The 18,849-nt window shown below is 45.6% G+C and overlaps 1 protein-coding gene across 1 annotated transcript in view; it reads right to left on the bottom strand.

The window, feature by feature from the left end:
* Nucleotides 1-5: 5 nt before the first annotated feature.
* The window catches only part of atr (ATR serine/threonine kinase), a 33,459-nt gene continuing 14,615 nt past the window's right edge, over nucleotides 6-18,849 (bottom strand). Inside the window, exons 23-48 of the mRNA XM_062468797.1 lie at nucleotides 17,581-17,787; nucleotides 17,097-17,210; nucleotides 16,877-16,992; nucleotides 14,863-14,983; nucleotides 13,729-13,866; nucleotides 13,065-13,227; nucleotides 12,601-12,767; nucleotides 12,345-12,509; nucleotides 11,579-11,670; nucleotides 11,395-11,486; nucleotides 11,092-11,269; nucleotides 10,719-10,904; nucleotides 9,385-9,544; nucleotides 8,956-9,135; nucleotides 6,096-6,238; nucleotides 5,511-5,608; nucleotides 5,099-5,328; nucleotides 4,717-4,851; nucleotides 4,208-4,408; nucleotides 3,744-3,887; nucleotides 3,459-3,609; nucleotides 2,279-2,432; nucleotides 1,886-2,039; nucleotides 1,407-1,558; nucleotides 800-908; nucleotides 6-422 (exon numbers count right to left, since the gene is read on the bottom strand). Coding sequence (XP_062324781.1) covers nucleotides 249-422; nucleotides 800-908; nucleotides 1,407-1,558; nucleotides 1,886-2,039; nucleotides 2,279-2,432; nucleotides 3,459-3,609; nucleotides 3,744-3,887; nucleotides 4,208-4,408; nucleotides 4,717-4,851; nucleotides 5,099-5,328; nucleotides 5,511-5,608; nucleotides 6,096-6,238; nucleotides 8,956-9,135; nucleotides 9,385-9,544; nucleotides 10,719-10,904; nucleotides 11,092-11,269; nucleotides 11,395-11,486; nucleotides 11,579-11,670; nucleotides 12,345-12,509; nucleotides 12,601-12,767; nucleotides 13,065-13,227; nucleotides 13,729-13,866; nucleotides 14,863-14,983; nucleotides 16,877-16,992; nucleotides 17,097-17,210; nucleotides 17,581-17,787 — 3,924 coding nt within the window. The 3' untranslated portion in view covers nucleotides 6-248. The remainder of the gene's footprint in view (nucleotides 423-799; nucleotides 909-1,406; nucleotides 1,559-1,885; nucleotides 2,040-2,278; nucleotides 2,433-3,458; nucleotides 3,610-3,743; nucleotides 3,888-4,207; nucleotides 4,409-4,716; nucleotides 4,852-5,098; nucleotides 5,329-5,510; nucleotides 5,609-6,095; nucleotides 6,239-8,955; nucleotides 9,136-9,384; nucleotides 9,545-10,718; nucleotides 10,905-11,091; nucleotides 11,270-11,394; nucleotides 11,487-11,578; nucleotides 11,671-12,344; nucleotides 12,510-12,600; nucleotides 12,768-13,064; nucleotides 13,228-13,728; nucleotides 13,867-14,862; nucleotides 14,984-16,876; nucleotides 16,993-17,096; nucleotides 17,211-17,580; nucleotides 17,788-18,849) is intronic.

Here is an 18,849-nt window from a genome sequence, read left to right as displayed (position 1 = left end):
AGGAATTATGCAAAAAATATCACACAATTTATGAGTGCAGGAAACACACATATCTATTCCAGAATAGATATGTTACAGAATGTGAAGCAATACAACACTTGTTCCCGAGGACAGAATAGATCAGAACCTAAATGTAACACAGTTTACAAAGAATTCAGCCTCTCAAAAAGCATGTATGTACATGCATGTATGTATTCATGCATGTGTTTACGTTTCTGAGTGTATGTGTTTATGTGTGTGCATGCGCGTCACAAGTAGGGCCCCCAGCCCAGGTACATAAGACAGAGCAGCTTCTTATCGGTGGCCTCCTGGATGAGGTAGTGGGCGTGGCCTTCGATGGACAGAGGCAGGCCCAGGACCTTGTTCCTGCTCTTTATCACCCCCTGCAGGCGCTGCTCGATCTCACATACATGGGTCTTAGCCTGGGGAGGGTGGGAGAGAGGGGGAGGAAGAGAGAGATAGGGGGAGGTATAGAGAGAGGGACAGGTAGACAGAGATGGGGAAGTAGAGAGGGGGAGGAAGAGAGAGAGGGACAGGTAGACAGAGAGAGGGGGGGGAAGGGAGGGGGTGGGAGAGAGAGGTAGAGAGAGAGGGGGGAGGTAGACAGGTAGAGGGGGAGGTAGAAAGAGAAAGGGGGGAGGTAGAGAGAAAGAGGTAGAGAAATAGACAGAAAATAGAGAACAAGAGACAGATAGGGAGAGAGAGGTAAGAAAGAAGTACAATATCCTCATTGCAAGTCAAATTTGCGTCAGTTTGAACAAACTTTGTCCAGAGTGTGTGTGTGTGTGTGCACAAGTACCTTCTCGTTGACAATCTCTCCAGTCTCGCTGGCCTGGTTCTTTGTGGCGGGCCCCCTGGAGGACTTACTCCACTCCACCAGAGGGTCGTGCAGGAAGGTCTTGAGCACACTGGCAGAGACAACAACACAACTCTGTACTGCTGCTGCTAGTGTGGTAGTGTTTGAGAGAGGATGGAATGCAATGCGTGACCTTTATATCAACAATATCAACACTGAATGTTTTAACCACATGAGTAACAAGATGTAAGATGGCTCAATGGTAGAGCATTTGACCGCAGGCTTTGGATAGTACAATTTAGGTTTGTTGGATCTGTTTAGGTCTGGGATCTGTGCAGGCCTTAGGTTGTTGACCCATTACGTGTTCCCTGAAAGAGGCCTTTGTGTATAACTCTGAAATGCAAGTAATTCTTCAGTTTTCATAAAACAAAACTTTTTAGTTTTTAGTTTATTTTTACAATAAATATTAACATTTTCTTTTCTATTTACCTTTGGCAAGTTACAGTGTACCTTTGTACCATTTCAGGTAATTTGTGGGACTACTTAAATGTCCGTGTACATGTGTGTATTTTTAAGAACCATGTATATGTGTGTGTGTGTGTATACACACCTCATGAGGGGTTCCCTCTGGTCCCTCATCAGGCGGAGGGTGACCTCGCACGCCTGTCTGAACAGGCCCTCTGTGCCCATGGGACCCATGGCATGGACCATGTTCTGGGTCAGACGGAACGGAACCACCTCTGGAACATCAAACGTCTCTCCCTGGAGGAGGAGAGGGGAGGAGACAAGGGGGAGGAAGGGGGAGAGGAAGAGGGGGTAAAGATAAAGATAGAGCCGATGGGCAACATGACAGTGGGAGTCAGGTGGCTGAGCGGTGAGGGAATCGGGCTAGTAATCCGAAGGTTGCCAGTTCGATTCCCGGTCATGCCAACTGACGTTGTGTCCTTGGGAAAGGCACTTCACCCTACTTGCCTCGGGGGAATGTCCCTGTACTTACTGTAAGACGCTCTGGATAAGAGTGTCTGCTAAATGACTAAATGTAAATGACAGTGATGCCAGATGGAAATGATGAAACCTCCACACACACACCCTGTTGAAGAGACAGTTGAAGTCGACGTGTACACACTCTCCGGTGAGCGAGTCGAACAGGATGTTCTCTCCGTGACGGTCTCCCAGCCCCAGGATGTAGCCCACCATGGACATGACCGCTGTGGAGCGACAGTATGCTGAGCGACTGCTGTACCTACACACACACACACATTCATATATACAAACACATACACATTTATACATGCAAACACACACACACCACACGTATACAACACACATGCAAGGCACATACACAAACACACAGAGGAGCACACATATAATAATAATAATGTGATTTAGAATAGGGGTTCCACAATACTGGACATTATAATAAACCCTCTATGAGGAAAGTCAACGGCTGTGGTGATTTAGTTCATCTGGTTTGGGTCGTACCATGTGGTGGGGTCGGGGAAGGTTCGGAGGAACCACTCATAGAAGACAGGGGGGTGTCGAGAACACAGCTCCTTGTGGACACTCAGCTTCTCCTCAAACGCTGCCGTCTTATGAAGAACCATCCTCCTCAACTCCTTACCTGACATGCTGATACCTGGGTCACACACACCCACGAGCACACACACACACAGACAGAAGAATTACGTATTCTTTTTGGTGCAGTTATGTCCAATTGTGTGTGTGTCTGTCGGTGGGGGCAAGGGCGTAACCACACATTCTTTGGGGAGTTCGTGTCCCCCCCAATATTGAGAAAATACATATCTGTCCCCCCCCAATATACAGCATAAAATATGTAAAATATATGTTCTCCTTTTATGAACCCTGTCAATGGATCGGTCTCGGTTTTCAATTTATTTCCGTTTGTTAAGAAAAGTGAGTGAATCCCCCCCTCCTAATTGTACACTTGTGTATTTTTGTCTGAATCCACCTTGCGTCGTTCTGCGTTGTCATGGTAACCTAACACTTTTTCGTCAGTCAGTTGAGAGCAAAGAAAGTAACGTTAGTTAACTTGTTGGAGAGGAGGTAGAGTAATGGAGGATTTGAGGTTACCTAAAAAGCGGTGAAAACTGGACCAGCAGCCAAGCATACGCATTTTTTTTCAGACAGTAAGTAACTTGATACCGAGCTAAATGTGACAATGCAGGCAGCACAGAGAGACAAGGAGAGAGACAGGCATGCTGAAAGCAGTGGCCAGACAGGGACATGCTCTGGACATGCAGGTGATCAGGTGAGAAATTTGAATGTGAGACTACACTAGAAAGTAACATCAGTTAACTTGGTGGAGAGGAGGTAATGGAGGTTTTAAGGTTACTTAAAAAGCGTAGAAAACTGGACCGGCAGCCGAGCATACGCGTTTTTTTCCAGACAGTAAGTAACTCACCAAAACAAAGTGGAGGGGCAGTCACTGTCTCTGAGAAATTACACTATTCCTTTAGATGTGAATTCAAATGGTCAATGTAGTCCTCGAAACTATGTTCTAAATGTGCGAATTTTCATATATAAATATAGAATTGTAGGAAATGCACTTAACACAAACAAAAAAAAATATGGGGAAGGGTATTCATTTGGACCCCCCCAATGTCTAAACCATAGTTACGCCCTTTGGTGGGGGTGTGTGTACCTCTCTCCTTGTACAGCTTGAGGAGGATATTTCTCAGTCCTGCGGTGTTGTTGACCCATTCCACGATGCCGCACTCCTCGTTGAGGGGGATGACAGCGTAGGTACGGATGTGCAGCTCCCTCCGTCTGGACTCAGCGTCTTTACGGAGGCACTGGACGCACACACGCGCGCACACACACACACATACACAAGCAGTTAAGTCCTTGGTTATCGTTCAAAAAAACACACACATGCAAGTAAGCAGTCCAGTCCTTGGTTATCGTCTGAACACACACACACACCTACCTTGTTGATGAGACAGTTGAACTCCATAAGCCTACAGTCCTTCCTCAGGTCATCTTTGGGTTTGCACATCATGGTGTAGCTCTGTCCATCTGAACCCTTCAGACTGATCTTCTTAGGCTTCTGCAGAGACGCCAGGATCTCCACCTGAAACACACACACATTCAGAAGAAATGGACACTGATCCACCTACACATAAACACACAACTTTATCGAAAGCACAGAAACTGCTAACCAACACAAACATACACGTTCAGAAAAATGAACACGAGCTCATTACACACACACACTACTACATTTAAAGCACAGAACCTGGTAACCTAGGTAATAAGGACTATGACAGACAAACGCAATGACGCATTTATTACCAAAAAATCCCCTCCTTCATCTCTCACACACACACACACATTCCCACCATACCAGGTCGCAACCGACGGTGAAAACCGACACAGGGATCAGACACTGACCGTGTCCTCGAAGCCGGCCAGGTAGACCCAGCGGCCGGGGAAGGCGTCGTGCTTGGTGCTGGCCCCGCTGGTGGAGGGCAGGGTGGGGATGAGGAGCGCCTGCAGGGGGATGAGGACCTCGCTGAAGGAGGGCTCCTCCACCAGGCGCTTCAGCTGCTTGAAGTGGACACTCATGCTCAGGGTGGTGTTGTTGCAGTCCACCTGGAGCGAGCGAGCGCACACACATTCATTGTTGTAAAAAAATACAACTTGAAGAAGTCCTTTTTATGGGCACTGTAGTAGCAACTTATTTGTTAAGATCCAACTAGTGTAGTTGGTGTTTGGTGTAAATGTACTGCTTTTCCTAATAGAGCACGCACACAGGGTAAATTCAAAACACAAACACGTTGAATATGGGACACAGTGATTACGTGCAGCTGTATGCGGGTGTCCTGTTTGTGGGTATGTTATGTAATATCTGTGTGTGTGTGTTGGCGTGGTGTGTGTGTGTGTTGGCGTGGTGTGTGTACCGGCTTGTTACAGAGCTCCAGCAGCTTGTCGGTCAGCCTGTTGGTATCTCCTATGAACTTGTGGAGAGACTCCTTCAGACTGACCACCTTGGTGAGGATCTCCTTACAGCGGTTCATACGGGTGGGGTAAGACGACTGCAACACACACATACACACGGAGAGCAAGCATTTAATATTCGACGACTGTTAATGCACACCTGATATAAACTTGAAACGAGAAAAACACAGTTTATGTATAACACATAGAACTGATTGTGATGAACAAAACATTTGAATTTCAAAGTTAGTGATTTCACGTGGGAGTTGGTTAAAGATAAAGAATGTATGAGTGTGTGTGTGTGTGTGCGAGATTTTGTGAGTGGGACATTCCTCGAGCCCAGACCTTAGACACAGCAGTCATGAGCCACATGGCCTGCTGGGGGTAGGCCAGGAGGACCTTGGCCACGATGGCCATGAGCACGGCGAACACCTCGTTGCAGGAGTGACACACGCGAGAGATGAGCTGGCTGAACACCACGATGAACTGGTAGGGCGCCAGGTTGGCGCAGTGCTCGCTCACAACCGCGTTGATCTTCCCCAGCTCTGCGCGCATCTGCCGGTCCGTACGCCCCACTGACACACACACACGCACACGCACAGTGTTAAAACCAGAAGCCCCGACTGACTGCCTCACAACCTTGAAGAGACATGGACCTGGAGTCATGATGAGACACGCAATGAAACCCTAACAGTCAAGGTGAACTCCCTTCAGAAAGTCCCAGAACCAGAGCCCTCCAGGGGCCGGAGCCACCCACCTTTCTCCTGCTCGTACACCCGGGCCCCGAAGTCCAGCCAGAGTGACAGCATCCTGGGCATGGCCTGGTAGATGTACTGGTTCCCAAACTGCAGAGCTCTGGAGAGGACAGCACACAGCAGGGAGGAATACAGCAGCCAGACTTACGATGAGCTTAGGAACTAGACTTAGAAACTAGGCCTAAGAACTGACTAACCAAATAACTCAGCAGCAGGCTTGTCACATCCTGGCACACAACAACTTAAACAACAAACTTAAATGCCAACAACAACAACATAAACAGCAACACAAACAATTACAACAATACAAATAATATCATTTTGGAGGGTCTATTTAGTGGTAATTGCTTTTAAAATTGTGAATATTTTTAATTGCAGCTGTATGTTTTTGGTTATTTATTGGCGCTGCTGGATGATATGGTTGCTGTGTTTTGATTTCCCTATGCTGTGTTGAATAACAAAACCGTCCCCAGCAAAATCCGACGTTCGGGCGAATAACTGTGAATTCTAAGGACCATTTTCTCTGAAGCTGGAAACGTGCATTCAAAGCTGGGAAATGGGGTTCATTTAAATGCATCTCCACTTACTTCCCAAAGAAGATGACAATGTAGCGGATGAGGTTCCCCTGCTTCTCCAGCTTTTTGTCTGTCACTGTGGGCATGACCTTGTCATAGTACTTAGCCAGGTAGAAGTTCCCATCCTCCCACTCCGGCAGCAGGCTTGTCACATCCTGGCACACAACAACGTAAATGACAAACTTCAATGTAAACAACAACAACCACTAAAAATTGCTATAGAAAACAACCACCTAAACAAACAACCACAGAATCAACTCAATATAAAAAACCATATAAAGGAAGAAAAAGTTCTGTGCATGTGTATATGGGTCTTTAGTCTTTAATGGTTGGTGTTAATGGTCCTGTAGTCTGTGTTAATGTTAAAGTAACAATCTTACGGTGGCCCTGAAGTGCAAATCACAACAACAAATAGGAAAACATTTAAAAAAATCATTAAACACAACGGCAAATAGGAAAACAAAACGGCAAATAGGAAAACACTTCAACAAATCATAAAACACAACAACATTAACTTCTACCGGAAAAGGTAGGGCCTAAATAGCAGAGGACGGACCCTCCTGATTGGACAGATGGACTATCTGTCTTTTAACAGGAAGGAGAGGTGAAAAACACGGAAAAGCACCTATTTTGCAAACAAGACTCCCGAAGATACCTAGAATTATTTTGATGCAGGGTAGACCTACGACGTGATAGTTGATGTGTTGTCAACCAATCACACAACATCAGGATGAGTATACGCACTTTGAAGTCACGTTTGAGAGAAGCTTATCGTATCCATCTACATACGTACGCCTCACAAACCTCCGGTGTGTTCTCGCATCCGTTCCTTGTGGAGTTGCTTCAGCAATCTCATCACTATGTGTCGTTTAACACGTAGCTTGTGTTTTTGCTGAAGTACTTGCCACATAGTCCGATAGCCGAATAGTTGCCCTGGTCCACGCAGCTCTGTAAGGATGGCACGTCTCACCTCATCCAGTTGTGAATAGTTTTTCCTTCTGTACAGGCCCTACATAGTGTGGTCCGGTCTGCTGAGTTAATCATTGGCAGGAAGCTCACAGCCCTACAGGACACCTACCACACACGATGCCTCAGGAAAGCTGGCAGGATCCTAAGAGACTGTTACCACCCATCCTTCAGTCTCTTTACCCCGTTGCCTTCTGGAAGGCGCTACCGTAGCATTCGGTCTCGCACTAGCAGACTGGACAATAGTTACTATCCTAGGGTCATCAGGCTTCTGAATGGACATTGATACATTTCTCACTAGTCACTTTACATTGTTTCATTGATACATTTCTCCAGGGCCGGAGTGGGGACACTTTTCAGCCTGGGAGTTTCAGGATCAAGACCGGACCACTTTTTTTTGTATACCAAACAGGGCCGGATGCAGCCTGCTTTGACTGGGGGTGCAGTGAACTTTTGTGGGGGGTATCATGATTACAGAAAGGGATCGTATTATTTTTTATATTGATACCATTTGAGACTGCTTAACGATCCGAGTGTTAATCAGGCACGGAGCCAGACGTTGTAAACATTCGGGGCTTAGCCCCAACCTAGGACGTATGGGTTTGATGTGATGCAAGATAGGGACTTACACATGTAATGTGAGCCCGCATAGCACGCGAGCAAAACATTTAGTAAAATAAACATAGCCGTTTTTCAATTGGTAAAACCTTGTCTAGTGATGCCATCACTCCGGCCCTGCTCCCATCCACCCTCCCTGACGCATATCGTTACGGTAGGGCCGCCCGGCACAGATATCGGTAGCCTATCTGAGAAAACATTTTGGAAAAGACGGGCTATGGACCCAACCAACTCCATTTGGGAGGGGAGAACTCTGTCACTTGGTACAACCCATGCAGACGCTGAGGTGTCAGAATGCGGAACGTGTGTAGCCTACTTTAAAGATCCCATGACATGCTGTTTTGGATGCTTTTATATAGGCCTTAGTGGTCCCTTTAATACTGTATCTGAAGTCTCTATCCCGAAATTCAGCCTTGGTGCAGAATTACAGGCACTATGAGCAGTCCCACAATGAGCTTTCCTCAGGACGCGCTGTTTCTGTGTCTGTAGCTTTAAAGGCCATATGGCAGGTAAATTTTTCCAACGAATTTGCGCTATTTGCTTGTTGGTAATAAACATTTAAACTGTTATCCATTGTATTTGATGTTGTTGGGTGTCACAAAACGGAATATAATACAAAAAAGTAGCTACTTTTTGCAATGATTCGTCTTTCCCCCACAATGCATTGCATGACGTCACGTTGGGGAGACGACCGACCAAAGCCCGCTTAGAGACCATTGAAATCGAAATCAATTTGTGGATCGCCCAATACACGCATCCAATCCTTCTTTTGAAAAACATAATTTTGAGACATTCTTTTCGCTCTTTTGCGATCCACACACAAATAGCTTTTTGATTCACGCACGTAAGTGTTTTTACTTACCGTCTTCAACATTAAGTAAAAATCACTTGAAATTGCCTTACTTGCTTAACAGTGAGATAGCAAGCCAGCTAGCTAATAAAATGTGTAACTTTGCTAAGAGAAGTGATTGTAACTGCTCATAAAAAACATGACCTTATGACTTTGGTTCTTGTTAATTAGTTATTAGTCAAAGTAACAAATTGTATTAGCTAGCTGGCTTGCTATCTCACTGTTAAGCAAGTAAGGCAATTTCAAGTGATTTTTACTTACTGTCGAAGACACTAGAATGTGCAGCTGCCTGCAAGCGCTTTCATAAAAAAATTAAATTATTATTATTTGTAAGATGAATACACCCATTAGAAGAGAGGAGCCTTGATCCAAAAATGGATCTGCTTCAAGCACCAGGCTAGAGTGCAGTAGGAAGGTGGTAGGGTAGACACAAGGTACCTTGTAGGCCTTCATGATGGCGTTGGACTCGAAGTTGGCTGTCTCCTCCATGCAGCGACCCACCATCAGCATGGCCTTGCCCTTGGTCTGCAGGATGCGAGGGTCTGTCAGGGCCTGGGTCTCTGGGAAACACTGAGCCACGCCCTTCTGGAGCACTATCAGGGCCTGGTGCACATCCCCCTACACGCACACACAGGACACAAGCAGGACACACAGACATGACACATACACGATATTAGTACACGCACACATACATTGGACACAAAGACAGAGAAAGGACGCCAGGATACAAACAGGTTCTGGGTTCAGTCTGATTGTTTGAAATAGTCTGCACATGTTAATAGGATCATCCATATCTAGGGAAGATTAATCAAACAGACATGATCTGATGTGGTTAGTGTGTTTGTGTGTGTGTGTGTATGTGTCTACCTTGGACCAGAGCCACTTGGCCTTCTCAGTAAAGAGTTCGGCCAGGTGTGTGTTCTCTCCGTTCAGGAGGGCATTGAAGGCTGTCTGATGGTGTCTTGCCTTCCTGGCCACACGAGCGCTCTGCAGCCAACACTCCCCAACTAGCTGCTCACTCTGGGGCCTGGCACATGCACACACAGGAACTTTAGGGACCAGGTCTTCTCTAAGTATCATGGTTAAAGAGCTCATCGTTTTTCAAATTCGTGGTCTACAGTTTTGTATAGTTTCTCTGACCAATTGTGTTTTTCTTAAATGGCCATGTAATGGCCATGTATCGTACACGTCTTTTGAAGATTTATTTGAGCTCTCTCTCTCTCTATCAACAGTGGACACCGTGAAGCAAGAAAATATACGTCTGATTCATTTTAACCCTTGTGTTCTCTTCGGGTCGTTCTGACCCATCAGTCATTGTGACCCACCGTCGTATTGCGACAACTTTACCGCATACAAAAACAAAGTGAAGCATTTTCTTTTAACCGTCGGGCTGTCTCAGACCCCCCACATTGTGAAGGTTAAAAGAAAACTATTTGTATTTGTTTTTGTATTGGGTAAAATTGGGTAAACACAATGGTGGTTTGTTATGAACCTTTGGGTCATGTGACCCGAAGGCAGCACAAGGGTTAAGTATATGTTGCCATTGTCCGTGCTGAAATCAAAGGTACATAAAACATGTCACATTTACTTATGTAAAGGCACAACAAACAACAAACCATTATAAAGCGAAAAAAAAACATTTGACCGTGTGTGCCTTCCTGGAGTACATGCTGAATAATGATATGTGGGGCATGTCTTTCCTCTGACCCACAATGTCCTGATTATGCACTTAATGAACTGCACTCTAATCATAATGTCCCATTACACTCTAAAATGAAACTTAAACAAGCATTATATTTTTGACACTTTTATAAGTCTTAATCTTTTAAAGTTAATTCATATAAAACAATTATCATTTTAATCACTCTGGGATTACAGTATTACAGAAACATAAAAATGAAATATTTTAACATTTTCATGAAACCGGTCTCTGAGACAGTTAGTCTGTATGTGTTGGTGTATGTGTGTGACTGTACTGTATGTGTACATTTACTGTATGTGTGTGGATGTACTAATATTTTTGAGTGTTCGTGTGTGTGTGGAGGGGAGTCAGGTGGCTAAGCGGTTAGGGAATCGGGCTAGTAATCTGAAGGTTGCAGGTTCGATTCCGGCCTGTACTTACTGTAAGTTGCTCTGGATAAGAGCGTCTGCTAAATGACTAAATGTAAATGTAATGTGTGTGTGTGTGTGGCTGTCCTCACCTCGAGCTCAGGCTGAGCATGGCACGTCGCAGGGCCAGGATTGGCTCCTTGGCCCTGAACGAATTCTGGGTCATCTCCAGCCGATCTGGCCAATGGTGAGGCAGCAGAAGCGGGCTGGAGGCGGAGCTTCCTTTTTGCCTCTGTAGGTCTGAGTATGCGTGCTCCAACTCACTGAGCATGTGCAGCCTACACACCCACAGAATATAGCCATAAATGATTACCACACAGACAACATACGCATTACACACACACACACACACACACACACACACACACACACACACACACATCACTTAGAGTCTCAAAAACATTCCACCTTCAGAACAAGGAACAATAGAACAGAAGGTCATCTATGAAGTGCCCACACACACACCTGACGATGTACTCGTAGCCTCTCTGATAGGTGCCACACTCGTAGCTGGCGGCCGACAAAGGCACCACCTGCTCCTTCCTCACCACCTTCAGCTGGCTGTAGAAGCTCTCAGAGTCCTGCTTCTTAGCTGACAGCAGCATCTGGCCCAGACGCACCCCCCACGAACTGGACTTACGGTCTGGTGACACAGACATACATGGCATACATGTATCAACATGACAGCTTTTTTGTTTTTTTTGGCACTGTACAATATTCTCTGGAATGATTGAGTGTGTGGGTCTGTGTGTGTATCTGCGTGTTCACCTGAGCTCAGGTAGTCTTCCAGTAGGTCCCACTTGCTTAGCTTCCAGGCTGCCTCGACCCTGTACGTGTTCAGATCAGACTTCCACTTGGGCCTGTGCGGACATACACACACAGAAGAAAAAAGAGTTGGGACACCACGCACATTTCAAAAGTCACAACAGCAGGTTGTTTGTATAAGTGTTACCTGTTGGCCAGTACACCATTGACCTGGGTAATGACAGTGGACAGCTGTCCCAGACCAAGCATGGAGCTCATCACCCCATGGTAGTGTCCAATCTAGATCAAATCAACATTTATTTGTATAGCCCTTTTTACACGCAAGCATGTCACAGAGGGCTTCACATACACCCATAGAACTGCCCCTCAACCAACCGAAACCCTCAGGGAAGACAAGGAAAAACGAGAGAGAGAGAAGAAAAAGATGGAGAGAGAAAAAGATGGAGAGAGATGGAGAGAAAGAGATATATAAAGATAAGGAGGGATAGAGACAGATAGAAAGGACTGAATGCAATTACGTCTGTCCATGCACATTAATGTGTGTATATATACAGTATATACATATACTGTATAAATGAGGGTTTCTCAAAGTTAACACAATAATAACGGGTTAGCACAAATTACATTTACATTTAGTCATTTAGCAGACGCTCTTATCCAGAGCGACTTGCAGTAAGTACAGGGACATTCCCCCGAGGCAAGCAGGGTGAAGTGCCTAGCCCAAGGACAACATCATTTGGTGCGGCCGGGAATCAACCCAGCAACCTTCTGATTAATAGACCGATTCCCTAGCCGCTCAGCCATCTGACTCAAATTAACGCAGGTACAGTAAGTTAAATGGTACAAGTAGAGTATGTGTGATTATTTTCTAGTAACTTTGGACAATCATGCGATTAATGTCGATAAAAAAGTATTTCTTGACTGCCCTAATATAAAAATATCTGTGTGTGTACCTGGTCAGACTCCAGTTGGATGGCGCGGTCGTAGCATGCAGTTGCGTCCCTCAGCAAACCAATGCTCTCGTGCTCCAGGATCTGTTCCCGTAGCGAAGGCTCCTCCCTTCGCAGGGCATTCACACCCCTAACTCCATCCGGCTCGTGCATCGCCGCATACAGTGTCTATGACCAGCCAATCACAGAGAGCGTTTAGGTAAAGCTTGACCAATCAGCGTCAATCAGTGTCACACAATACTGTGTGGTGACCTCTGACCTGCAGGAAGGTGAGGTGATCCTGGACGTTCTCCTTGTTCTCCAGGATGTGAGCCTCGAAGTGCATGAGGGAGCGTGTGTAGGCCTTGGAGCGCAGCGAGGCCTTGGCCAACATGTCCTGGGGGATACTCTTCAGGAAGGCCACGACACTCTGGTACTCCACACTCTCTACGCAAACACACAGACATACACACACGGGTGAGTGTTAAATGTGCCCTGTCTAGTATGAATGAGCAATATGAGGATTTTCAGTGTGCCAGGTATATTTATGTGTGTGTTGTGTTGTGTGTGACACCCCTTTTTTCACTCAGGTAATTTAAGGGCCGGTATGCAGCCGGCCTCTCTAGCCCATAGGAAAAGAAAACCTGTTTTTAGAAGGTAAGCAAGTTGAACCAAGTGTGAACTGGCTAAAAACAAAACCAGAACCAGGTTTGGGTTGGTGGAAAGGGGGTGTATGTGTCTCACCAGTGTGTCTGGAGGACAGGATGTGTCTGGTCCACTGTGTGAGGTGAGCCAGCATGCTGAACACAGTCTGAGTGCTGAGCTGTGATAGGCTGGAGGCCGTTTCCTGGTTCAACCCCCCACGAGTGTCGCCCTCCGTCAACACTGCCAAAATCTCCTCTGTTACCTGGAGAGAGGGAGCCCGGGGAGAGAGAGAAAGAGAACAGGAGTGGGGTGGTGGGGGGGAAAGAAGGAGAGAGAGAAGTAAAATTATTTTTTACGTAAGGTAGGAAAATGTCAGCGTGTGTTCATGCAGGGTGTGTGTAGTGTGTAAGTGCATGTGTACAGAGTGTGCTCGTACAGCACTCGCTCGTGTACAGTATGGGGCCGCAAACAAGGATCCACAAAGGCTCCATGGTACCAGTTAATGCTCTGGGGTACCAGCTAAGGCACAAGCGTATGGTCTAATGCTATTGTCTAATGCTTCCAAAATGTAAATAATTGGGTATCTTGCTCACACAATGAAGTCGGAGAGATCGGTTCCACCATGCGGGTGGAATAATTGCATAATTAAGTGGCTATTGCCTATAACCAATCAAGTGCCCTATGCGTGTGTATACGGTGCGTGTATGTGTGCAGTGTATGTGCGTGCGTGCGCATGTGTACAGTGTGTGCGTGCGTGCTTTACCTCCTGCTGCTGTGTGGGGCTGCATCCCAGCAGCATGTAGAGCAGGATGTGGGGCAGCAGGTAGATGGTCACCTTGTAGTCGTGCTTGATGATGAAGCTACAGCAGGAGAACACCTTGCTGGCCAGCTCATGTCTCACCTGGAACATTCCACACCACAGGTCACCTCAACACACCACAGGTCAGGTGTCACCTCAACACAACACAGGTCACTTCAACACACCACAGGTCAGGTCACCTCAACACACCACAGGTCAGGGGCAACTTCTTCACAACACTAACCACTAGGCTTTAAAGGCAGGGTAGGTCTTGTTTTTGAGAAGCACCTTTTGTCATAAATATTCTGAAATAAACTTCTCATCCTGACAGCAATCAATAAATAAAATGCTCTTACAGTAAACTAAACTAAAATTGATACCTTTTCTGTGGACTGAAACAAACACGTCCAATCATTGTGTTCGGACCGCATACAATAATTGGATAGGCTACTTGCCTGTCGTCCTCCTGGCAGTAGTCAGGCAGCGCAGCGTGTTCATGTGTTTTGGGGGAGTGGCTTTGAGGGGGGGAAGGGGGGGGGGCACTTGGACCCTTTCAAACTCAAGACAAAATTGCTAGTTTCGCAAAACTTACCTACCCTGCCTTTAAGGGTTATAATATTAGGGGTTAGAGTTACGTGCACCAGGACATTTGTTTGGCTATCGAAGCATGTAGCAAATAGTAGGCTACTTATGCAAAAGTATATATTGCGTGTTAAACATAAAAATTGATAGCCAAACAATTATCCTGGTCCACGTAACTCTGTCATTGTGGCGTAAATGTCCTGGTGCACGTAATTCTGTCAGGCTATTGCATTTTGTACTTCTGTCGATCAATTTCTTGTTAGTTACTGCAACCATTCAGCAACGAAGTGTAGTACCAACCCTTTCCGTTTTGAGTTAATGTAATGTCGTTTCCCATTTGGGGGAGCGTGTCCTTTGGGGGGAGGTGAGCAAGTCATCCTATTTGGGGGGAGTTGACTCGTATTTGGGGGGAGTGTTTTCATTTGGGGGATGCACTCATGTTAGTGGCTGTGATTTGCACTTCAGGGCCACCGTAGTTAAGGGTTGGGAACGTTCGGGGCGTTCGGGCTCGCTCACCTTGCTAATGAGGTATCCAGCCCAGGTAGCAGACCAGTCAGAGAACTTGCGGCCTCGACTGCTCAGGTAGATGGGCTTCTTCAGCTTTGACCAGTTCACCACCTTCTGACTGCTTTTGTACCTGTACGTGTCAGGAAGAGGGGTAGCATAGGTTTGTGAATGTGTGTGAATATATATGACTGTGTGTCACTGTCTGGTGTGTGTGTGTATGTGTGAGTATATATGACTGTGAGTCACTGGGCATGTGTGTATGTGTGAGTATATATGACTGTGAGTCACTGGGTGTGTGTGTATGTGTGTGTGTGTATATACAGTTAGGTCCATAAATATTTGGACATTGACACAATTTTCATCATTTTGGCTGTGCTTTAAGTGCAGACTTTCAGCTTTAATTTCAGGGTATTTACATCCAAATCAGGTGAACGGTGTAGGAATTACAATACATTTTATATGTGGCCCCCCCCTTTTTAAGGGACCAAAAGTAATTGGACAATTGGCCGCTCAGCTGTTCCATGGCCAGGTGTATGTTATTCCCTCATGGGAGTTCGTTATTTCATTGACAAGGAGCAGATAAAAGGTCTAGAGTTCATTTCAAGTATGGTATTTGTGTTTGGAATCTGTTGCTGTCAACTCTCAATATGAAGTCCAAAGAGCTGTCACCATCAGTGAAGCAAGCCATCGTTAGGCTGAAAAATCAAAACAAACCTATCAGAGAGATAGCAAAAACATTAGGTGTGGCTCAATCAACTGTTTGGTACATTCTTAAAAAGAAAGAACGCACTGGTGAGCTCAGCAACACCAAAAGACCCGGAAGACCACGGAAAACAACTGTGGTGGATGACAGAAGAATTCTTTCCCTGGTGAAGAAAAACCCCTTCACAACAGTTGGCCAGATCAAGAACACTCTCCAGGAGGTAGGCGTATCTGTGTCAAAGTCAAAAATTAAGAGAAGACTTCACCAGAGTAAATACAGAGGGTTCACCACAAGATGTAAACCATTGGTGAGTCTCAAAAACAGGAAGACCAGATTAGAGTTTGCCAAAAAACATCTAAAAGAGCCTGTACAGTTCTGGAACAACATCCTATGGACAGATGAGACCAAGATCAACTTGTACCAGAATGATGGGAAGAGAAGAGTATGGAGAATGGAAGGAACTGCTCATGATCCAAAGCATACCACCTCATCAGTGAAGCATGGTGGAGGTAGTGTTATGGCGTGGGCATGTATGGCTGCCAATGGAACTGGTTCCCTTGTATTTATCGATGATGTGACTGCTGACAAAAGCAGTAGGATGAATTCTGAAGTGTTTCTGGCAATATTATCTGCCCAGATTCAGCCAAATGCTTCAGAACTCATAGGACGGCGCTTCACAGAGCAGATGGACAATGACCCGAAGCATACTGCGAAAGCAACCAAAGAGTTTTTTAAGGCAAAGAAGTGGAATGTTCTGCAATGGCCAAGTCAATCACCTGACCTAAATCCAATTGAGCATGCATTTCACTTGCTAAAGACAAAACTGAAGGGAAAATGCCCCAAGAACAAGCAGGAACTGAAGACAGTTGCAGTAGAGGCCTGGCAGAGCATCACCAGGGACGAAACCCAGCGTCTGGTGATGTCTATGGGTTCCAGACTTCAGGCTGTCATTGACTGCAAAGGATTTGCAACCAAGTATTAAAAGGGACAATTAGATTTATGATTATGTTAGTTTGTCCAATTATTTTTGGTCCCTTAAAAAGGGGGGGGCCACATATAAAATGTGTTGTAATTCCTACACCGTTCACCTGATTTGGATGTAAATACCCTGAAATTAAAGCTGAAAGTCTGCACTTAAAGCACATCTTGATTGTTTCATTTCAAATCCATTGTGGTGGTATACAGAGCCAAAATGATGAAAATTGTGTCAATGTCCAAATATTTATGGACCTAACTGTATGACTGTGAGTCACTGGGTGTGTGTGTATGTGTGTGTATATATGACTGTGAGTCACTGGGCGTGTGTGTGTGTACATATACCTGCTGTTCAGGTGGGGCTCCAGGATCTCCTGGACCTGCTCGGGGAATCTTCTCCAAAGCCGTCGGCCCGGGGAGTCATTACGGCCCTCACGGCACTCAAATATGGACAGCAGCTCCTATAACACACACACACACACACACACACAAGATATGAACATATACACACACACACATTCAAGGACCAGCAGTCGGCATGTGGTGTTAGTGTGTGCTAGCGTACCTGCATAGCGTAAGCAGCAGAGTCCTGAGCCCTGACGTCATCAGCGTAAGCCAGGAATGTTCTGGTCAGCTCCGTGAGCAGCTCATACGCAAAGTTAGAGTCCTCCACCCCACTCTGAAATACACACACGTACCTGGGTTGGCTAACCTACTCTGAATCCTTCAGATGCATGGTAAACTCGACCATTCCCTCTCACCAACACCACTGGGAGATGTGCTAGTAATGCAAGTGGGTTGCGTTTAAATGTCTTATTAGTGTGTATGACCTTTTTCAGGGGGGGCAGGGCCAGTTCTGGCTCTGCCATTTCCTGCATGTCTTCCCCTCTCTCTCTCTCACTGCCATTATATCTCATACTGTCTCTATACACACAAATAAAGCCCAAAAATCGAAATCCCAAAATAATTTTCAGGGAACCTTGGCAGTGATTTAGCAATTTGCTTGCAGTCTATAAGGGAGTGTGTGTGTGTGCTAGAGGGACCCTCACCACGAAGGTGTTGCGGCTGCCGTGTGTGTGTGTGTGCGACAAGTCAAGGCGGCCGGGGTCAACGGCACCCAGCTCCCCCAGACACTCCCCGCAGAGCAGCCTGGCATCGGGGGAGGAGTCCTGGCAGCCCTGCAACAGTACCGCCACCAGGGACGAGATCACCGGCTCCACAGCCTCGCTGGCACACACCTGCTGCAGCAGCCACTCCTGGAGCACACATACACACTATGTTTTACACACACAAAGCAACAGGCCCTCCTGGAACACACACACAGTACATTATACTGTACATATACACACACACAGTACATTATACTGTACATATACACACACAGTACATTACTGTACATATACACACACATTACATTATATCTGCATGTGGTATTAGGGATGGGGATTTGAAAGGATTTCACTATTCAAATAGTATCCGAAATGATTTTCGAATACCCGGATAATCATTTTTTTTATGCGGTTCTGTTATGTAATTAGCCTGACATGACGCAAAGCATAGGCTTACAGTAAACACATGAACCACCACACATTCTGGCAATAATTGTGACTGTTAAGATATTATATTAAATAAGGGTTAAATAAAAACAAAAGAAATGAAAGATCAATTTATTAACATGACGAAACGACAATGAACTTGAAAAAACGCTGCGTCTTCAGACATAGGCTCTTAAAGATGCTGTAAATCAAATTCCATGATTTGCTTCTCAGTACATTATATACATGTGAAATGAGTTCCTGAAAGCATGTGCAAAGCGCGAAGACTTTGTCGCACTGAAATGTGGAGTTAGACCGTTGAAGAGTTTCTCTCCCGTTTTCAGCCCCCCCGTCTCAAGTAGAGAAGACTGCTGATTTTCTCATGATTTCAATGTTCATATTTAACATACTTGTCGGTGGGTTTTTTTTCATTCGAATTTGGATGGGTAGTTAACAACAGTGTGCGAATTACGGGGGGTTCGATTAAGACTTGGACCCCCCCCAAAAGAGGTAAAAACTACAGGTCAGAGGCTCGATATATTTATATATCGTTCTTACCTGTAATCGTATATATTACAATATATTTACCATATTCATTCAATAACAGGTTGGCGATACACAGAAATTTTGACTTTATGGCAGGGAATATCACACACAGTATTACACTGCCATAGTAAAAATTCGCGATAACTCAAGAAACACTGCGCGCGAGTGACCAGTGTGCAGAAGCTGGCTGAATCACCTCAGTGTAGCCTACTAGCTACATTTACATTTAGTCATTTA

Source organism: Osmerus eperlanus, chromosome 9 (assembly GCF_963692335.1).
Source record: "Osmerus eperlanus chromosome 9, fOsmEpe2.1, whole genome shotgun sequence".
Classification (NCBI taxonomy): domain Eukaryota; kingdom Metazoa; phylum Chordata; class Actinopteri; order Osmeriformes; family Osmeridae; genus Osmerus; species Osmerus eperlanus.
Note: the sequence above shows the minus strand (reverse complement) of the source record. Positions and strands in the feature narration are given on the sequence as shown.